Source organism: Rhagoletis zephyria, unplaced genomic scaffold (assembly GCF_001687245.7).
Source record: "Rhagoletis zephyria isolate East Lansing unplaced genomic scaffold, Rhagoletis_zephyria_1.1 Rzeph_scaffold_02437, whole genome shotgun sequence".
In the NCBI taxonomy this organism is placed as follows: Eukaryota; Metazoa; Arthropoda; class Insecta; order Diptera; family Tephritidae; genus Rhagoletis; species Rhagoletis zephyria.
In genome coordinates this window covers 15,598-33,694 of record NW_016159521.1, presented here as the reverse complement: position 1 = coordinate 33,694, position 18,097 = coordinate 15,598, and the positions used below count along the sequence as shown (strand labels likewise).

The 18,097-nt window shown below is 36.6% G+C and overlaps 4 protein-coding genes across 4 annotated transcripts in view; 2 read left to right on the top strand and 2 right to left on the bottom strand.

Moving 5' to 3' along the window:
* The first annotated feature begins 4,525 nt into the window (after nt 1-4,525).
* On the top strand, nt 4,526-5,564 carry LOC108366898 (uncharacterized). Its single transcript, XM_017621385.1, has 3 exons — nt 4,526-4,617; nt 4,678-4,861; nt 4,931-5,564. Coding segments are annotated over exons 1-3 (513 nt in total). The 5' UTR covers nt 4,526-4,615; the 3' UTR covers nt 5,258-5,564.
* Nucleotides 5,565-5,871: 307 nt separating this feature from the next.
* On the bottom strand, nt 5,872-6,991 carry LOC108366897 (putative nuclease HARBI1). Its single transcript, XM_017621384.1, has 3 exons — nt 6,577-6,991; nt 6,368-6,512; nt 5,872-6,303 (listed from the first exon to the last, which is right to left on the bottom strand). The coding sequence occupies exons 1-3, from the start codon at nt 6,958-6,960 to the stop codon at nt 5,927-5,929; spliced, it is 906 nt and encodes a 301-aa protein (XP_017476873.1). The 5' UTR covers nt 6,961-6,991; the 3' UTR covers nt 5,872-5,926.
* A 3,043-nt stretch (nt 6,992-10,034) lies between these two features.
* LOC108366896 (uncharacterized) lies at nt 10,035-11,962 on the bottom strand. Its single transcript, XM_017621383.1, has 2 exons — nt 11,887-11,962; nt 10,035-11,802 (listed from the first exon to the last, which is right to left on the bottom strand). The coding sequence occupies exons 1-2, from the start codon at nt 11,899-11,901 to the stop codon at nt 10,489-10,491; spliced, it is 1,329 nt and encodes a 442-aa protein (XP_017476872.1). The 5' UTR covers nt 11,902-11,962; the 3' UTR covers nt 10,035-10,488.
* A 4,111-nt stretch (nt 11,963-16,073) lies between these two features.
* LOC108366900 (putative nuclease HARBI1) overlaps nt 16,074-18,097 on the top strand; it is a gene marked incomplete at its 3' end in the record, with an annotated part of 16,744 nt that continues 14,720 nt past the window's right edge. Inside the window, exon 1 of the mRNA XM_017621386.1 lies at nt 16,074-16,464. Within this exon, the coding sequence (XP_017476875.1) occupies nt 16,232-16,464 (233 nt within the window). The remainder of the gene's footprint in view (nt 16,465-18,097) is intronic.

The window sequence follows — 18,097 nt, the reverse complement described above, 5'->3', positions numbered from 1 at the left end:
TGGAACCCATCCACTGGGGGAGTTCCGCACGTTGGGGTTGTCACAGGGGAGCGAGATAGTTTTGAGCTCCTCTTAAAGGGATCTAAGTCGCCTTCTCTACAGCTTTCCAAACTCGAGTTATTTGGTGTAGCGTTTTTGTTGTTTGTGGTTTTTTTTATCCATTTTGGTTGTTGGGTCCCCACTCAGGGCCGTTATCTCTATTCATATGCGTAGTTACCTATTTGATCCCATGGTTGTCTATATAAACACTGAGGCCATGGCGAGGGTTGAGACAAGCCCTTATGGGGTCTTGAATCAGAGCCAGATCGGTATTAGTCAGGATCGCTTCAACTGAGCCTACACAGCCGACTGAACGGTGACTAATAGAGAGCGTTTCCTGAGTCTTGCGAGAGTTTTAACGGGACGGGGCGACACTAGCATTAGCCCGAAAGCCATTTCTGCTTGATGTCACTCAGGCATACTCAGGTAACGGAATACTAGTATCACCAGCTCATAGCAGACTTACCCTAGACGGGTTTCCAGTATGCCAGGTGTTAAAGCCTTACTGGACTCGGCTTTAACTTGGAGTAGTTTTGGAGGTACACAACGAGTAAAGAGTTTAGTACTTCTCTCAGCACGTGGATGATTTCCATTTAGATCCATAAGTTGGCCATCGCCAAGACTTCGCAACGTTCGAGAATACTGCCTAATTTTAGGCGGTTGGAATGTTTGCATTTCCAATCCGTTTTACTCGTGTTGAAAAGGCTGGACGCCAGGGTTAAGATCCGCTCGTAGAACCTGGATGGAATGCATTTGATTCCATTCCGGCCTAAGTCACCCGGGCGGAAAGCAGTAGTTTCCGCTCCAGCTTCTAGTCCATCGCCATCCTCTAGGTCTGGGCGGAAAGCAGTAGTTTCCGCTCCAGCTTCTGGCCCTCCCCACTCTTTTAGGTCTGGGCGGAATGCACTGATTCCGTTCCGACCTCAAGCACATCTTTTCGAGCTGTTGCTCGAACTTCAACGCAGTGCTCTGGTGGATTAACCACTAAGAAGTTTAATCATACCTACTTTCGCAGGTGTGGGTGGATTTCCACAAACGTGGGTACAACCTTAAGTACTTACGTCCTTACGTTGTGCCTTCTCCATAACTACAGTTTTGTCCCAAACTGCTAGGGTTGGTGGGTATTTCAGAGGGTATACTTCCCGCCATCCTCCTACTTCCCGAGACGCACGAATGCCATTTGGGGCACACACACCAAGTGGATGTTAGTCGCCTTTTACGACAAGCATGCCTTACTGCAGGTATATTCTCGCGCCTACCCGCAGGCACGCATGGTGTACAGTGTTGCCAGGTCATTGAAGTGAGGAATCGTCAGTTTGGTTATCAAAAAGTGTCTTTTGCATGTAAAAATAGTCAACATATAAAAAATTTTTAATAAATAGAAGCAGGAAGTCCTTTTGGTTTTTTTTCATTTATGCTAGCTTCTGATTGCTGTATGTAAAAATAAAAAGTTTAACTTTTTTTACGAAATTTTTAAAATTCGCATTATTTTTAACAAAAATATATCTAAGTGCAATAAAATCACAGTTTAATCTTCATTTTTGTTCTCAAACTGCAACTTAACTATGTCCATTAAAAACTGTTCATACTTACTTAGTTTTGCTAAAGAGCTCATTCATAACTTCGCTCAATAAAATATGTACCAGTACACAAAGTCATAACGCATGTATTGCGAATATGACCGCCAGAAGCTATAAAAATAGTGATGAATCAAAGAAAAAAACTACTCATCGATAACTATTATTAGTGCTGCCACATGATATAATTTCGATACCACAATTATTGTGTTAGCAGAAATGGCAAACTCTCAACAAGTGTCTACACTAAAATTTCTACTTTTAGATGTAACTATCTTCAAAGTTGAGGACCAGCAAAATTAGCACATAAAGAAAAAAAATCGTCAGTAGGTTACAAAAATCGTCAAATCGTCATGGCCAGGGTAGGCGAAAACTCGGAGTTCGAGCGAGCGAGCGAGCAAACTCCTACTCAATGCCTCGCAGGCAACGAGGCGCTAGCAGCTAGTACTCGTAGCAGCCAAGGCGCATCAACATGTATGGATGCGCCTTGGTAGCAGCAATGAGGCGAGGCACGAGAAGTTTGGGTTGCTCGGCAAATGAGCGAGCGCTGCTTGTTTACTCGCACTCCTATTAAACGATCGAGGCTGTTGTGTGTTGCCTCGCTCGCAGTGCGAGGCAAGTAGCTGCCTGCATGCTCGCTCTGCTAGGTAAGACGAGCGAGCGCTCCGAGTGTACTATACAACACATGCATTTTTGTGCATAAAAATATCGGAATGTACGTCAATAGATTATGTACGAAATTATGTTAATAATTGTATGTACATATGCATATAAATATGTGAATATTATATTATGGCAGCATTTAAAACAATAAATAAAATGTATTACATACATAAGCATAGATTATGGAATGAAATATTTTTTAGAGTTATATACATACATATGTACATACATAACATGCATATTAATATATGTATGTGTTTATGTATGTATGTAAATATGCATGTATTTTGTCTTTACAGAGAAAAGTAAGTAACGAAGATATTATAATCGTTTGTGCCGCAGAAACAAAACACAAGTAAGCACTTGATAACACCCCGAAAATAGTTTGCTAGTTGTAGCAGTTATGCTGTATACCTGAATGAAATATAATCCTTGGTGAAAAAATTTATTTGTGGCCTGTTGTTCAAGGACATATGTATATATGTAAGCACTTGTTAACACCCCCAAAATAGTTTGCCACTTGTAGCAGTTAAGCTGTATACCTGAATGTAATATAATCCTTGGTGAAAAAATTTATTTGTGGCCTGTTGTTCAAGGACATATGTATATATGTAAGCACTTGTTAACACCCCCAAAATAGTTTGCCACTTGTAGCAGTTAAGCTGTATACCTGAATGTAATATAATCCTTGGTGAAAAAATTTATTTTTGGCTTGTTGTTCAAGGACATATGTATGTATGGATATGTAGTCATGGGAAAATTTGCATAAACAAGGAATAGAGATTGGTTCACATACAACTTCGCCGTTGCGTTGGCGTTGAATTTCAAAGCAGCCGTCCACATAGCCAAAATTTGGCAACGCTAAGGCCTACACAAAGCCGAAAGATCGCTGCGTCGGTCGCCAGCTGTTGCAAATAAATACAAGTATATGAAATGTATTTTTTTCCTTTTAATCAAATGAGGCAAGAAATGTAATTTTTCATGCAATTATTGATATGAAAGATTAATTTATCTCTCGTTAGTATGTTAATTTAGTGGGCAAAGTAGTCTCTGCCAAGCTTCATTGCAAAACGCATACTTTTAACGTGCGTTCTGTCAAACCAACGCAAACTAGAAAGTCAACGCGAAAGTTCTATGTAGACCAGCCTTAATTATCAAATACTGTTTAACACCCCAAATAGTAGTTTGTATTATACTACGAACATACATGTGTATGGGGACTAAACCAGGAATATTCATTTGAAATCGCTACAACGAAAAAAGGGTTTGAAAAACCGCATAAATTCAAATCCGCATAAATAGAGACCTAACTGTACAAGTTGAAATTTTATAAGAAATTATTGAACATTATAAAAATTGTACCTATATGTATGCAAATATATGCCTAACTAGTATATAAAGCTGGTCAAAATAGCACGCATCTATTCTTCTGTGCATGAGAATATATACATAAATAAATCCATACATATATGTATATCTGTATGTATATACATATCTGCATGTGTGCATACAATCCTTTACTCGAAATTCTTAGTTGATGCAATTTTTATCCCATACATTTTTGCTGACCAAACAACCCGTATGCCTTTCTAATCTGCTTGGCTCATTTACCTCGCTCGTTTACTCCCTCGCTCGTCTGCTGCTGCAAATGAGCGTCTCGCTCTCAACGACGCCCTCGCGAGGGCAGAGCTAATGAGGTCCTCGTTTGCTGACCGCTCTACTCTTGCGCTGCTCTCGTTTGCTTACTCGCTCGCTGGCTGCTCAGCGCGTGCGCTCGTACTTAACGAGTGCTCGTTTGCAAACAGCCTCGCCTGTTGCTTGTGAGTTGCGCAAGCTCAAAGCAAACTAACGAGCGAGCAAGGGGCTGAAATGAGGTAAATCCGAACCCTGGTCACGGCATTGAAAAATTTTCAAAATGACGATCAAATTGTCAGATGGGCTACCTGGCAACACTGATGTTGTACTATTTACTGGCTTAGCCGGTCTCCAATCCATATTGAGGGAATTTTTTCTTTCGCTGTGCTAGGCCAAGTGGTGAAACTCACCACAAAACCACAAGAGGCACCATTTACGAGATTACCAGCCCTATGCTGTAATCCGTCGTAGATTCGATTTTGCTACGAATCTTAAAATTGGTATGCTGTAATCCGCGTTGCCGTATCGTAATTTCGAAATTCGGAGACCATCTTCGAAATTCGTAATGTTGGTATGCCTGAATCCGACGTAGCTGTAATTTGTATGTATTTGTCGGAAATTTTCTACGAAGAGCAACTGGTGTCGGAGCGAAGCGAATTCTTTTAAAATATCAATAAAATAAAGTGTGTAAAGGAAAAAATATGTAAGTTAAAGTGTGAATGGAAAAAAATGGATTATTGTTAAATATTTACAAAATTATTAGGTCGAAGATCACAACAAATCGGTCGCAATACGAAAAAATGGTAGAATGCATGACCGAAAGGCCGGACATTGCTCGCGGCTTTGCAAAAGGAGCTAAAGAGGATGTAGTGGAGTTTTGGGAAAGCGTCGCTCAGCAGCTAAACAGCTTAGGCCCACCGACAAAAGATGTATCCAGCTGGAAAAAGGTGCGGATAAAATTTTAAGAGCACAAAATTTATTTATCATTGTTTTCCTTATATCAATACTATTTCTAGGTATGGCTCGATTATAAGTGCTACATTAAAAGAAAGCTTTCCGCCAATAAAGCAGAGACGAGGGCAACTGGTGGTGGACCCAACAGAATGCACAATTTCAATGAGTTGGAGGAAAAAGTGATAGAGTTGACGGGCTTGCACACTTCCACATCGGGGATCAATGGAGCTGTCTCTTTTGGTGTGGTAACAACACAGACGGTTACCCAACCGGTGGTGGAACCTGCGGCAGTCATTCCTATGCCAACTGAGCCAGACAATGCCAATGTGCAGAGGCGTTCCCCTCCGGTAAAAAAAACGACACGGCCACTTTGGTACAGGAGCAAATAAATTTGCAACGAAGCTACTACCAAAAAAGTTTGGCCTTTTTGGAACGCCAGGCTGAGTCTGCAAACGAGCTGGCAGATAACGTGCGACGCATGTACCAAGTACAAGAAAACATGCATGACATGAAGAAGGAAAAATTGCGTGAATTAAAGAGGAACAATATTGAAATGGAGGCCCTTAAAAGAAGGGAGCTTGATTTGCAGGAAAAATTACTGCGGATACAAGAAAGAAGCCAGCAAAAATGAACTAATGGATACATTTTTTAAGATTTCTTTATTTTTGAATTTAATTTAATTTTGCACTGAAGTGCTGATTTTTTTAGTTTTTTTTTATTTAAAGATTATTGGATTTAAGACTATTAGATTTAAGAATATAACTGAACTAAAGAAGTGAACTAACGTTTGTGATATCTGTATATATGTATAAACTATTAGATTTAAGAAAAGAACTGAACTAACGCTTGTGATATATGTATAAACCTATTAGATTTAAGAAAAGAACTGAACTTAAGAGATGAACTTACGCTTGTGATAACTGTATATATGTAGAAACTATTAGATTTAAGAAAACAACTGATTTTTTTGTATATTTAGTTTTAAGTAAAGAACTGAATTTATTTTAAATTTTTTATATCAAATAAATATGAAGTACAAAGTTATGGGATTGTTTTCATTAGTTAGGTAATGATCTCAAAATTCGCATTCTTATGTCTGACGCTTCTCTGGAAAATTCTGATGGCGCTTCCTCTTCATTTACATCTTGATATTCATCATCCATAATATCAGGTGTATTATCTTCTACGTTGTAGTGGATGCACATGTTGTGCAATGCGCATACCACATGAATTATTTGTACCACTTTTTGGGGCGAATAATGTAGTTGGCGAGCACTTAGCAGGCATCGAAATCTATTTTTCAAAACGCCGATGACTCTCTCGACTATGTTGCGCGCTTTACTGTGCGTTTTGTTGAAGGCGCTTTCTCTACTTCCTGCCACAGGAGAACGGAATGGTGTAATTAACCATGGCTGTAAGGGATATCCAGCATCGCCTGTTAAACAAAATATTTTTAGTTATATTTAACACATTTTGCTCTCATTCCACTTATAACATACCTAATATCCAAGTTGTTTTGTCTCCTTGCCGATATCTCTCTTCAAAATAGGTTTTTGCAGCGCTTACATTCCACACATGTGAGTCGTGGCTACTGCCTGGAAACCGAGCATCAACGTACCTTATTTGCATCTTGTTATCGCAAATCTATTTAATAAATTTACGATAAATTGCACGTACAAAATCACTTTGCTCTTGTGGTTTTACTTACCACCATTGCATTTAGGCTGTAGTATCCCTTACGATTGTAGTACAAATACGGTTCGTCTGCAGGAGGAAGTATTTTAATGTGCGTGCCGTCCACACACATAATAACGCCAGGGAATTGCGTTCTCCTGTAAAACCACATTTTGGCTCGTTTATTCTCCTCCTCCGTCATTGACAGTTTAATCCATACTGGGCACAGTCGGCGTTCCAAGATGTTTAAAGTTTTTGTCAATGTTTTTGAGAACGTTGATTGCGCCAACCCCACATCAAAATCTTTCCCAACACCGTGTTGGTAGCTTCCTTCAGCGAAAAACCTCAAAACTGCCATCAATCTAATTGCAGGAGTCACCGATGATGATTTTACACTTCGCCCAAGCTCTTCCTCCATAATTGTTAAAACGCTTTTAAATGCGTCTTTGTTGAGGCCGAAATTTTTTACAAATCTTTAAACATTTAAACGATATAACGATGAGTTAATGATCAGTTTCAAAATTATGTTTTTATTGTTGGTTTGTACTAGGCTATTTGGATCAATTTGGCTTATGTGCAAGAAAAAACTTTCTTCACTTTGCTGCCCGACGTTTCGCCAAACTCCTTGGCATCTTCTGGGGCGTTTTCTTTATTAAATGATCAACAAGAAACAAACATAAGGACGTTATTGTTATAATATAATTTGTTAATATGTACACAAAACATTTGTACACACAAGAAAACAAGTAACAAATTTTATATTGAATCTATGAAAATTAGCAATTTTTAACATGATACTGAACTTTAAACACTTATGAGAAAACATTGAAAAAAACACTGAAAAACTTACATTTGAAAAATAAACTATTGTACAATTAACATTTAAAACTTCAAAATTTAAACAGCGTTCATACCATCACCCTGTGGTACATTTGTCAAACTAATACTAAAATGGCTATAAACATAATAAGTATGCAGCCGCGATGTCGTCAGTGTCTTCTTTTTTGTTTATTGTTACATTTCTTTTTTGCAAAATTCTTAAACTCTCTAGTGTGTATCTTGTTTTTTCTCTTTTTTCCCTATCCACTATTCTCGCGTTAGTCAGATCAGCTGTATGACCACTGGCTAGCACATGTTGGGCTAAAGCAGTGCTGTTTTTATTCTTCCTAATGTCGGCTTCATGTTCAGCTAGGCGAACTCCCAGTGGTCGTTTCGTTGTGCCGATGTACACCTTATTGCAGCCTTCGTTTTCGCTCCCTTTGCATGTGATTTCGTATACCACATTGCTTTGTTGGTGGGAGTCTATTGGAGATTTTGTATTTGTAAATATTGAAGACAAGGTGTTGTTAGATTTGTATGCTAATGTAATGTTCTGATTGCTGTTTATTTCGCCTTCAAGTTGTTGGTGGAACTTAGGTACGTATGTGACACTGTGATATCGCTTTGTCTCACTTGTTGTTTTCGACTTGGTTGTTTTGTTGTGCTGGTTGTCCATTTCCCTAATTTTTTGTTTGAGTAAACTTTGTATTAGGTGGTGCGGATAGTTGTTGTTAGTGAGAATTCTGTTTATTCTGTTAATGTTTGTGTCTCTAAATTGTGCGTGGCTTATTGTTATTATTTTATGGATTAGGTTTTTTGCGGTGTTAACTTTATATTTTAAGGGTTGCGAAGACATGAAATTAATTATGCGACCGGAGGATGTGGGTTTCGAATACCAGTCAAGTAGTATGGAGTCGTTTTTCTTATGAATCATGACGTCTAGGAATGGGATGCGGGAATTCGTTTCCGATTCCATAGTGAATTGTAGCTTAGGATGGTATTCGTTGAGTGTTTTTAAAATTATATCCACGTCGTTTCTTCTTACAATAGCAAAAATGTCGTCCACATATTTAACCATGAATTTAATGTCAATGTTGAGGTGTTTCTTTAGCTCCATCACGGTATTGTCCAATAAATTGTCCATAACTATGTCTGCAATCGTTGGCGAGAGGGGATTTCCCATCGGCATCCCAAAGGTCTGTGCATAGAAGTTTCCGTTGTATGTGAAGTAATTATTCTCTTTCAGACAGAAATTCAAAATGTTGTGGAATTTATTTTTTGGTATGTTCGTGTTTGGTTTAATGTCGTCCCACTTATCGAGGATGATTTTAATTGCTAAATGTGTCGGAATGTTGGTGAAGAGGGATATCACGTCGAAGGAAACCAATAAATCTTCCTCTTCTATCCGAATATTCTCTAGTTTTTCTTTCAGTTGGAATGCATTTTTTATGTTGTATTTTTCCATGACAAGGTTATGAAGAATATTACCTACATACTTGGACAAACTGTAACACGGGACATTCACTGACGAAGAAATTGGCCGTAAAGGCAAGTCCGGTTTGTGGATCTTTGGCAACCCATAAAGTCTAGGTGCAGTCGCTGCGGTGCATGTCAATTGTCGTTTCTCTTTGAATGCAATAATCTTGTTTTTGTACAAGTCGTCAACTAAGGTATTGTTTTTCCTCTGAAGTGTAGTCGTTGGGTCATTTCTCATTGTTTTATATGTATTTTTGTCGTCAAGTAGTTTCTTCATCTTCTCTGTATAGTCCGCTTTGTACAATATCACAGTTTTATTTCCCTTGTCGGCATCAGTAACTACTATTTCGTCTTTATATCGTTTTAAGAGTGTTTTAGTTCTACTGAATGTTTCTAAAATAAATCTTTCGGATGCGTTATGTTTAATATTGCGTTTGAATTGGATGATTCGGTTACTTAGTTTACATCTTGCTACTTCTTTGGTTCTATTATCTTCAATTGATTGTATTATCTCTTCCATTTCTGCTATAATTTGGACCGGTTTGAGACTAGTTTTAGTTGTGGGTATAGCAAATTTTCTTCCTAGGGATAATAGCCATTTGGTCTCTTCTGGAAATTCAATACTCGTTTTGTTTACGAACCAATCGTTGTTTTGATTAATTCCTAATTTTCTTAGTTGTTGGTGCTTAAGTTTTTCTAGCTTAGACGAATGTATTTTCTCCCGCTCTTCTATTATTCTCTGGCTTAAGCTATTTTGTTTGCAGAAAAAGGAATTCAGTTCCAATTCGTTTATACTGTGATGTAGTTGCTGTTTTGCGTGCAGAATGTAGCTTTTGGTGTTTTTAATGTTCATGTTTGTTTGTGTGATCTCTAGGTTTAATATTTTCTTTAGAAACATTCGTTTTGTTTTCTCTACTTTTGCTTTTATTTTCTGAGATGTGGTATTTATGTTTATGTTTTTTGTTGCGTTTGTCAAGTAGTTGGGTGTTAGTTCATACCGTCTACATTCCAATAAGAATTTTAGTTGTGTTATCTGTTTTGCCAGTTTTTGTTTTTGTTTACTGTAGTGTTTTAAGTATAAGCAAATATGCTCTCCGTGTTTGTATTTCATGTGCTTGTAATAATCTTTCATGTTTGTGAGTGTTTTTTGTTGATATAAATAAAGGGAATACTTCGGCAGGCCTTCCGATTAGAATAATATAACGATGAGTTGATGATCAGTTTCAAAATTATGTTTTTATTGTTGGTTTGTACTAGGCTATTTTGATCAATTTGGCTTATGTGCAAGAAAAAACTTTCTTCACTTTGCTGCCCGACGTTTCGCCAAACTCCTTGGCATCTTCTGGGGCGTTTTCTTTATTAAATGATCAACAAGAAACAAACATAAGGACGTTATTGTTATAATATAATTTGTTAATATGTACACAAAACATTTGTACACACAAGAAAACAAGTAACAAATTTTATATTGAATCTATGACAATTAGCAATTTTTAACATGATACTGAACTTTAAACACTTATGAGAAAACATTGAAAAACTTACATTTGAAAAATAAACTATTGTACACTTAACATTTAAAACTTCAAAATTTTAAACAGCGTTCATACCATCACCCTGTGGTACATTTGTCAAACTAATACTAAAATGGCTATAAACATAATAAGTATGCAGCCGCGATGTCGTCAGTGTCTTCTTTTTTGTTTATTGTTACATTTCTTTTTTGCAAAATTCTTAAACTCTCTAGTGTGTATCTTGTTTTTTCTCTTTTTTCCCTATCCACTATTCTCGCGTTAGTCAGATCAGCTGTATGGCCACTGGCTAGCACATGTTGGGCTAAAGCAGTGCTGTTTTTATTCTTCCTAATGTCGGCTTCATGTTCAGCTAGGCGAACTCCCAGTGGTCGTTTCGTTGTGCCGATGTACACCTTATTGCAGCCTTCGTTTTCGCTCCCTTTGCATGTGATTTCGTATACCACATTGCTTTGTTGGTGGGAGTCTATTGGAGATTTTGTGTTTGTAAATATTGAAGACAAGGTGTTGTTAGATTTGTATGCTAATGTAATGTTCTGATTGCTGTTTATTTCGCCTTCAAGTTGTTGGTGGAACTTAGGTACGTATGTGACACTGTGATATCGCTTTGTCTCACTTGTTGTTTTCGACTTGGTTGTTTTGTTGTGCTGGTTGTCCATTTCCCTAATTTTTTGTTTGAGTAAACTTTGTATTAGGTGGTGCGGATAGTTGTTGTTAGTGAGAATTCTGTTTATTCTGTTAATGTTTGTGTCTCTAAATTGTGCGTGGCTTATTGTTAGTATTTTATGGATTAGGTTTTTTGCGGTGTTAACTTTATATTTTAAGGGTTGCGAAGACATGAAATTAATTATGCGACCGGAGGATGTGGGTTTCGAATACCAGTCAAGTAGTATGGAGTCGTTTTTCTTATGAATCATGACGTCTAGGAATGGGATGCGGGAATTCGTTTCCGATTCCATAGTGAATTGTAGCTTAGGATGGTATTCGTTGAGTGTTTTTAAAATTATATCCACGTCGTTTCTTCTTACAATAGCAAAAATGTCGTCCACATATTTAACCATAAATTTAATGTCAATGTTGAGGTGTTTCTTTAGCTCCATCACGGTATTGTCCAATAAATTGTCCATAACTATGTCTGCAATCGTTGGCGAGAGGGGATTTCCCATCGGCATCCCAAAGGTCTGTGCATAGAAGTTTCCGTTGTATGTGAAGTAATTATTCTCTTTCAAACAGAAATTCAAAATTTTGTGGAACTTATTTTTTGGTATGTTCGTGTTTGGTTTAATGTCGTCCCACTTATCGAGGATGATTTTAATTGCTAAATGTGTCGGAATGTTGGTGAAGAGGGATATCACGTCGAAGGAAACCAATAAATCTTCCTCTTCTATCCGAATATTCTCTAGTTTTTCTTTCAGTTGGAATGCATTTTTTATGTTGTATTTTTCCATGACAAGGTTATGAAGAATATTACCTACATACTTTGACAAACTGTAACACGGGACATTCACTGGNTTTATGTTGTATTTTTCCATGACAAGGTTATGAAGAATATTACCTACATACTTGGACAAACTGTAACACGGGACATTCACTGACGAAGAAATTGGCCGTAAAGGCAAGTCCGGTTTGTGGATCTTTGGCAACCCATAAAGTCTAGGTGCAGTCGCTGCGGTGCATGTCAATTGTCGTTTCTCTTTGAATGCAATAATCTTGTTTTTGTACAAGTCGTCAACTAAGGTATTGTTTTTCCTCTGAAGTGTAGTCGTTTAATTCAATACTGTGTACAATAGTTTATTTTTCAAAGGTAAGTTTTTCAATGTTTTTTTCAATGTTTTTTTCAATGTTTTCTCATAAGTGTTTAAAGTTCAGTATCATGTTAAAAATTGCTAATTTTCATAGATTCAATATAAAATTTGTTACTTGTTTTCTTGTGTGTACAAATGTTTTGTGTACATATTAACAAATTATATTATAACAATAACGTCCTTATGTTTGTTTCTTGTTGATCATTTAATAAAGAAAACGCCCCAGAAGATGCTAAGGAGTTTGGCGAAACGTCGGGCAGCAAAGTGAAGAAAGTTTTTTCTTGCACATAAGCCAAATTAATCAAAATAGCCTAGTACAAACCAACAATAAAAAAATTTAAACGATTATTTTATATGTGTATCAGTGAAATCAATTATAAAACTTACATTTAATCATTTAAGCTAAATGGATCAGAACTGTCTCGTAGCAATCTCCTTTGTATATTAATGCAACAGTTGACTGCAGCATGTTCTTCCTCCTGAGACAAAAGTGCACCGGCCACTGAATCCATTCTATTTTACTTAATTAAGAAAAAGCGTTTTCAAATACGATTAAACAATTTTTTTTTAATTTCACTGTTCACTTGCATATATATTTTTTTTATTTATTTCTGTCAAAGCAGCTGATTAAGAACTTCGAATTTCACTATTTTAGTTGGCAACGCCGTTGATAGTTACGATCGGATTCCAGCATACCAATTTTCGAATTTTCGGAACGGAGCTACGAATTCGTAACTACGAACTTTCGGATTACAGCATAGGGGTGTACATAATGCACGGTGTGTTCGGGGAATCAGTGATCGGACAGATCTCCTTTACACCAAACGCGAAACCTTGCGCTGAAATTCATAGAAAATAAAGAAGACTTTAACCGCTGGTCCGTGCAATGATTAACCCTTGCGGACAGCGTTGCACAATCGCTCCGACCGGATTACGACGCAAGCAGTCGTGCTGGACCACCATATACGTCTGAGTCCACAATCGAACGTGGACCCTAAGAACGCGGCTCCCTTCCAGTTCATGTACTTGGCGGATCCCCAATTCTTTCGCGCGTCACCAATACGCCTCACACCAGGCCTCAGTGGCGTAGCCAGGGGCGGATTTCTTCGTCAGTGACATGAAACTTTTTATTCTTGAATTAATAACATAATACTACTTTACCCTTCTGATTTATAATTTTTTTATTTCAGACTAATGACAAATTATCTTTTAATGAATATATAAAATTATCGGTTGGTGGATTATGTATTTGAATATTTGCGAAATACACTAGGCCATTTTGCTTAGTCCCCCACAGTGTTGGGGGAAATAAAATTGTTCCTTCAGTATGAAATCCATATAAAAACTGTACTTTTCGATTGTAAATTGTATCGACTTTTTAATTTGCTCAGATGCGTGCATGCATACATAGATTCCCTTCAAAACCAATGATTTGATGGTATTCACGGGAAAGTTTATGCAGGTACATTTACATATTTTACACTTTTAACATAAATGTCAAGACAGATATTTTAAGATACACTTCTTAACAAACACATTTCTTTAAGATATTATGAATGGATAAAAGAGACATCTTCTTTAAATTCAGTACTAAAACTTGACATTTCAAGTGCTTATCAAAACTTTATACGTGTTAACTAGATTCGCCATTTATCTTAAAATTATATAATTTTAATTATTTGTTTATAAAAATGCAGTTTACACTTTAACAAAACCCGTATAAATCCAAAGTTTAATATTTGCGCAACATTAAAAAATCAACAAACTTTCGTAAAGCCTTTTAATTAGATTTCCTAGAAATACATATTTTGAGTATGCAGTTTTGTAGCCCGATCAATTCAAATAAAGCGCAAGTTTAAAATACATAGCTGTGACTTATCGTTGATTTTTAATATATTTTTTTTTGTTTTTTTATGAAGGCGTTGCTCACTTTCTTCATTAAAAAATCGTCGAACATACTTAGATAATATGGCAGAAAATTACCGGCATCGTCAAAAATATGCCACACATCAACTGTAAATCACGGCTACTTTAAATTTTCACTTTATTACACTAAAATTGAATGAGCTAAAAAACTGCAAACTTTAAGAGATAAAACTGAAATGGAAAGTTCGAAATCTTTACGAAAGCTTGTCGATTTTTTTTTAATGTTGTTCAAAGATTAAACTTACTTTCGTTTAGTGTTTGTTAAGGAATAAACTATATTTTTATAAACAAATAATTCAAATTAAAATATAATAAATTAGATAGTCAAATCTAGTCAATATGTGAGTGTCGTAAAGTTATGATATTTAAGAACATCTCTTTCTTAATTAACGATGACACTGTTTCGATATGAAGCTGGTTTCGACATTTAGTTTTAATAAAATTTAATATCGAAAATATTCTTTCAAAACTTGCCAAGGAATGTGATATAATGGTTCGTTAAAAACCTTTTTTCAAAACTTATAAAGGCAAAAACGATAAGGCGAAGACAAAAAGAGAATAAAAAAAATTCCCGCAGTGAATTTTCAGATTTTTAAAACGGTATAGTAATTTAATTTTTTAAATTTAAATAAAGCATGAAGACCCCATGGAATAAACGAGTAGATAAATAATATATAACGGTAAAACTGGCACATACATAAATATATGAAAGAGTGCACTCAGGCGACGCCTCTAGCCATTGTGTGTCACAGATTTAAGTTATCGATGGAAATTTTTGTTTCATCCCTCCCAAAGCCAAATCCTGGCTACGTCGGGGTTTACATTTTTGTCAATCGCGGTTCATGCCCTCTCCAAAAAGGTCGGTTGGAGGTGCCACGCCCCCTCCTCCTCCGCCCACCACGCACACAACGATCGGCCGTAAAGGAAAGTTTCCCCTTTTACTTTGTAAGGGTTACAATCCCTTAGCGCGGCCGAAGGCCTCCTCCCCAAAAGGAGTTCAGCTCTTCTTTTCCGGCAACACAGAAGGGAGAATTCTGCGTCGTAAGGGTTACAATCCCTAAGCGCGGCCGAAGGCCGCCTACGCAAAAATGAGTTCAGTGAAAAAATATTGTGGATAGCGTAGCCGGTGTTGGACAGACTAGGGTTGTTTTATATAAATACTTTGTACAATGAGAACTCGTGATTAAAAAAATGGTTTGTATAGATTTCTTTAGTATTTTTTTAATTTAAATTAAATTTTTGTAATAACTATTTAAAATATATATAAGTTACGTATATCAAATTTCAAAATCCATCCATTCGTTTTTAAGAAATCTTGATTTCAAAAATAGCTTATTTGATAATTCTTGTTGTTGCTGTTTGCCCAAAAAAATAAGTATACCGTTATACTTAGCTCAATCACCTCTATCGATTCCAATTTTTTATTTTTTTTATTTGAGATTTGGAGCCCTACTGCATTTGCTCCATAGAAAATTCCAATACTGAAGTATGTGGCACTTACCACTGATTTTTGGCATCTTTCAGTTGGGTAATGGTGTTGGCTATTTTCTTCCATATAAAAGAAAAGAAAATGCGCAACGCCGAACTCGGAAAATACATTGAAAATATGTGCATACCTGAGTTTTGATTTTTTAGTAGCTACTTAGGTTAAGCTTGTGTTACGTTTTTTGGCAAAAATGTCGTTTAAAAAAGTTGTAGAATACGAGAATGTAAAAACATCCAACTTACAGCCATATTCCGCCACACTGACAAAACTCACCGCGATGACAATTGATATAAAAATGACAATTGCAGCTTTTTGGTATTCGCAGCAAAATTCAAAACTCGAATCATGCCAATTGTCATTTTTATTGTCATGACCTATTTGGCAGGTGACAAAGCAAAAACATATGTTTGTGTTGACATAAAAAGTGCGACGATTTAATAAATTTCTGAAAAAAATATAAAAAAGACTAATTTCAATGGCAGAACAAATTTTAGTTATTTGCGCAGCCGTGGTTGTGGAAGACGAGCAAAAGCGGGAAAGGAAGCAAGTTTTGAGGGAGCTCAGGGACGACAGCGACCCGTTTTCGATGCAGGAGATAGTTTTTATCCAAAATTTTCACTTCCTAAATCAGTTTGTCGCGAACTAATGCAACAATGGAGCCACGCGACCCTCAGAAATCCGCCATCCCTTTTTAATAAGATTTTTGGGGAGCCTGTATTTCTACGCGCATGGTTCATACCAGAAATGTGCAGGAAACAACTTCCAAATTGCGATGAGCCAGTTGCCATTCATCACATCTCAAAGCTAATAATGGATGTTAAGGGCGGCGAAATAAGGGTCCCCAAAACTTCAAATGAGGTCTTGGAAGTTAAAAAGGGGTAATAAATAGAGTTTTTAAAAAAGGTGAATTCAATTTATGTTATATCATTACTTTCAGCTTTTATACGGCATTTAGGATTAAGGGAACGATAGGTGCTGTTGACTGCTCGCACATAGGCATAGTCGCTCTATCATCAACAGACCCAAGTAACCCTCTATGCATGTATATGAACCGGAAAGGTTTCTACAGCATTAACGTAGAGGCTGTAGGTGTTACTACATATTTTTTTTTACATACGGTAAATAATAAATAAAATTAAATTTCAAAGCAATGACAATTCTGTAAGAAATCTAATATATTGTTATACAATTTTCTTTCTCGATAGGTATGTGATAATCGTTTGCCGTTCACGGCTATAAATGCAACATTTCCTGGATCCTGCCACCACTCCGGTATTTGGACTACATCCCCAACACGCCTTCATCTTCTAAGAACAGATAGAAGCCAGTGCGATAATTGGTTGCTACGGGACCAGGGTTACCCACTGGAACCATGGCTTCTAACTCCAGTGGCAGAGCCATCGAATGCAAAAGAAGTGACATTCAACACCCTACACGCAAAGGCTCGAAATTGCGTAGAAAGAGCTTTCGGTGTTCTGAAATCAAGATTTCGGTGCTTAGCAAAGCACCTATTTCCATATATGTTTCCAGTATAAGTATATATATTTCCAGTAAAGTTTCAATATGTTTGGAATGCGCCGCGCCGCGGTATGAAAAATTCGATTTGTATGGGAGATGCCACGCACCCTTGATATAACGAAATTATTATCTGCCTATTACCAAAAGGTGTCCAAAATTTCAAAAAAATCGGTACAGCCATTTGCGAGATCACCTCTTATAAAAAGATGGGACTTCTCTTTATATAATTAGTATAGATTATATTTTTTATTTTTTTTTACACCAATGCAAAACCAATTCAATTTAAAATTTATAAAAACTATATGTACATATCAGTTTGATGTACATAAGTACTAAGGATGTCAATTTTCGGGGTTTTGTCGACCCCGGGATTTTCGGGATCTGAAAATACAATCCCGGGATATCGGGATTGTCCCGAAATTCAGGTAAAACTGCAACACATCTGTGATCATCATATTATAGTATTTTAAATCAGTTGCCAAAATCGATGCAAAATATTTTTGTAAGTGACTGCATTTGGTACAGCAGTGCCTATGTAACTATATAAATTTTTTTAAATCACTGTTTGAGATCAATTTAAGATGTTATCAGTATATTTAAGTAAAAATAAAAAAGTTAACACATTTAAGTAAAAAATAAATATATAAGTGGAAATGCGATCTTAAAGAAATTATAGCATTAAGGGTTGCAAAAAATCCTTGTTTTGCCCTTGGGAGGGAATATTTGTGATAAAAATTTAATTGGCTAACAAAAAAATTGTTTCCAGCAATCCCGGGATTTAAATCGACTAATCCCGGGATATTCGGGACTTAAAAAATACCGGGATCCCGGGATCCCGACATCATATAGATTTTCGAATTCAGTCTTGTACTCACATATTTGTACTTGTTTTTAACAAGTTTTTTTTTTCCAACTGTCAAAATTGTTCTTTGCGTTTGGTACAGCAAAACTCAATTTATTCGCACACCATGCCGAAAAAGTTACCGATTGCCA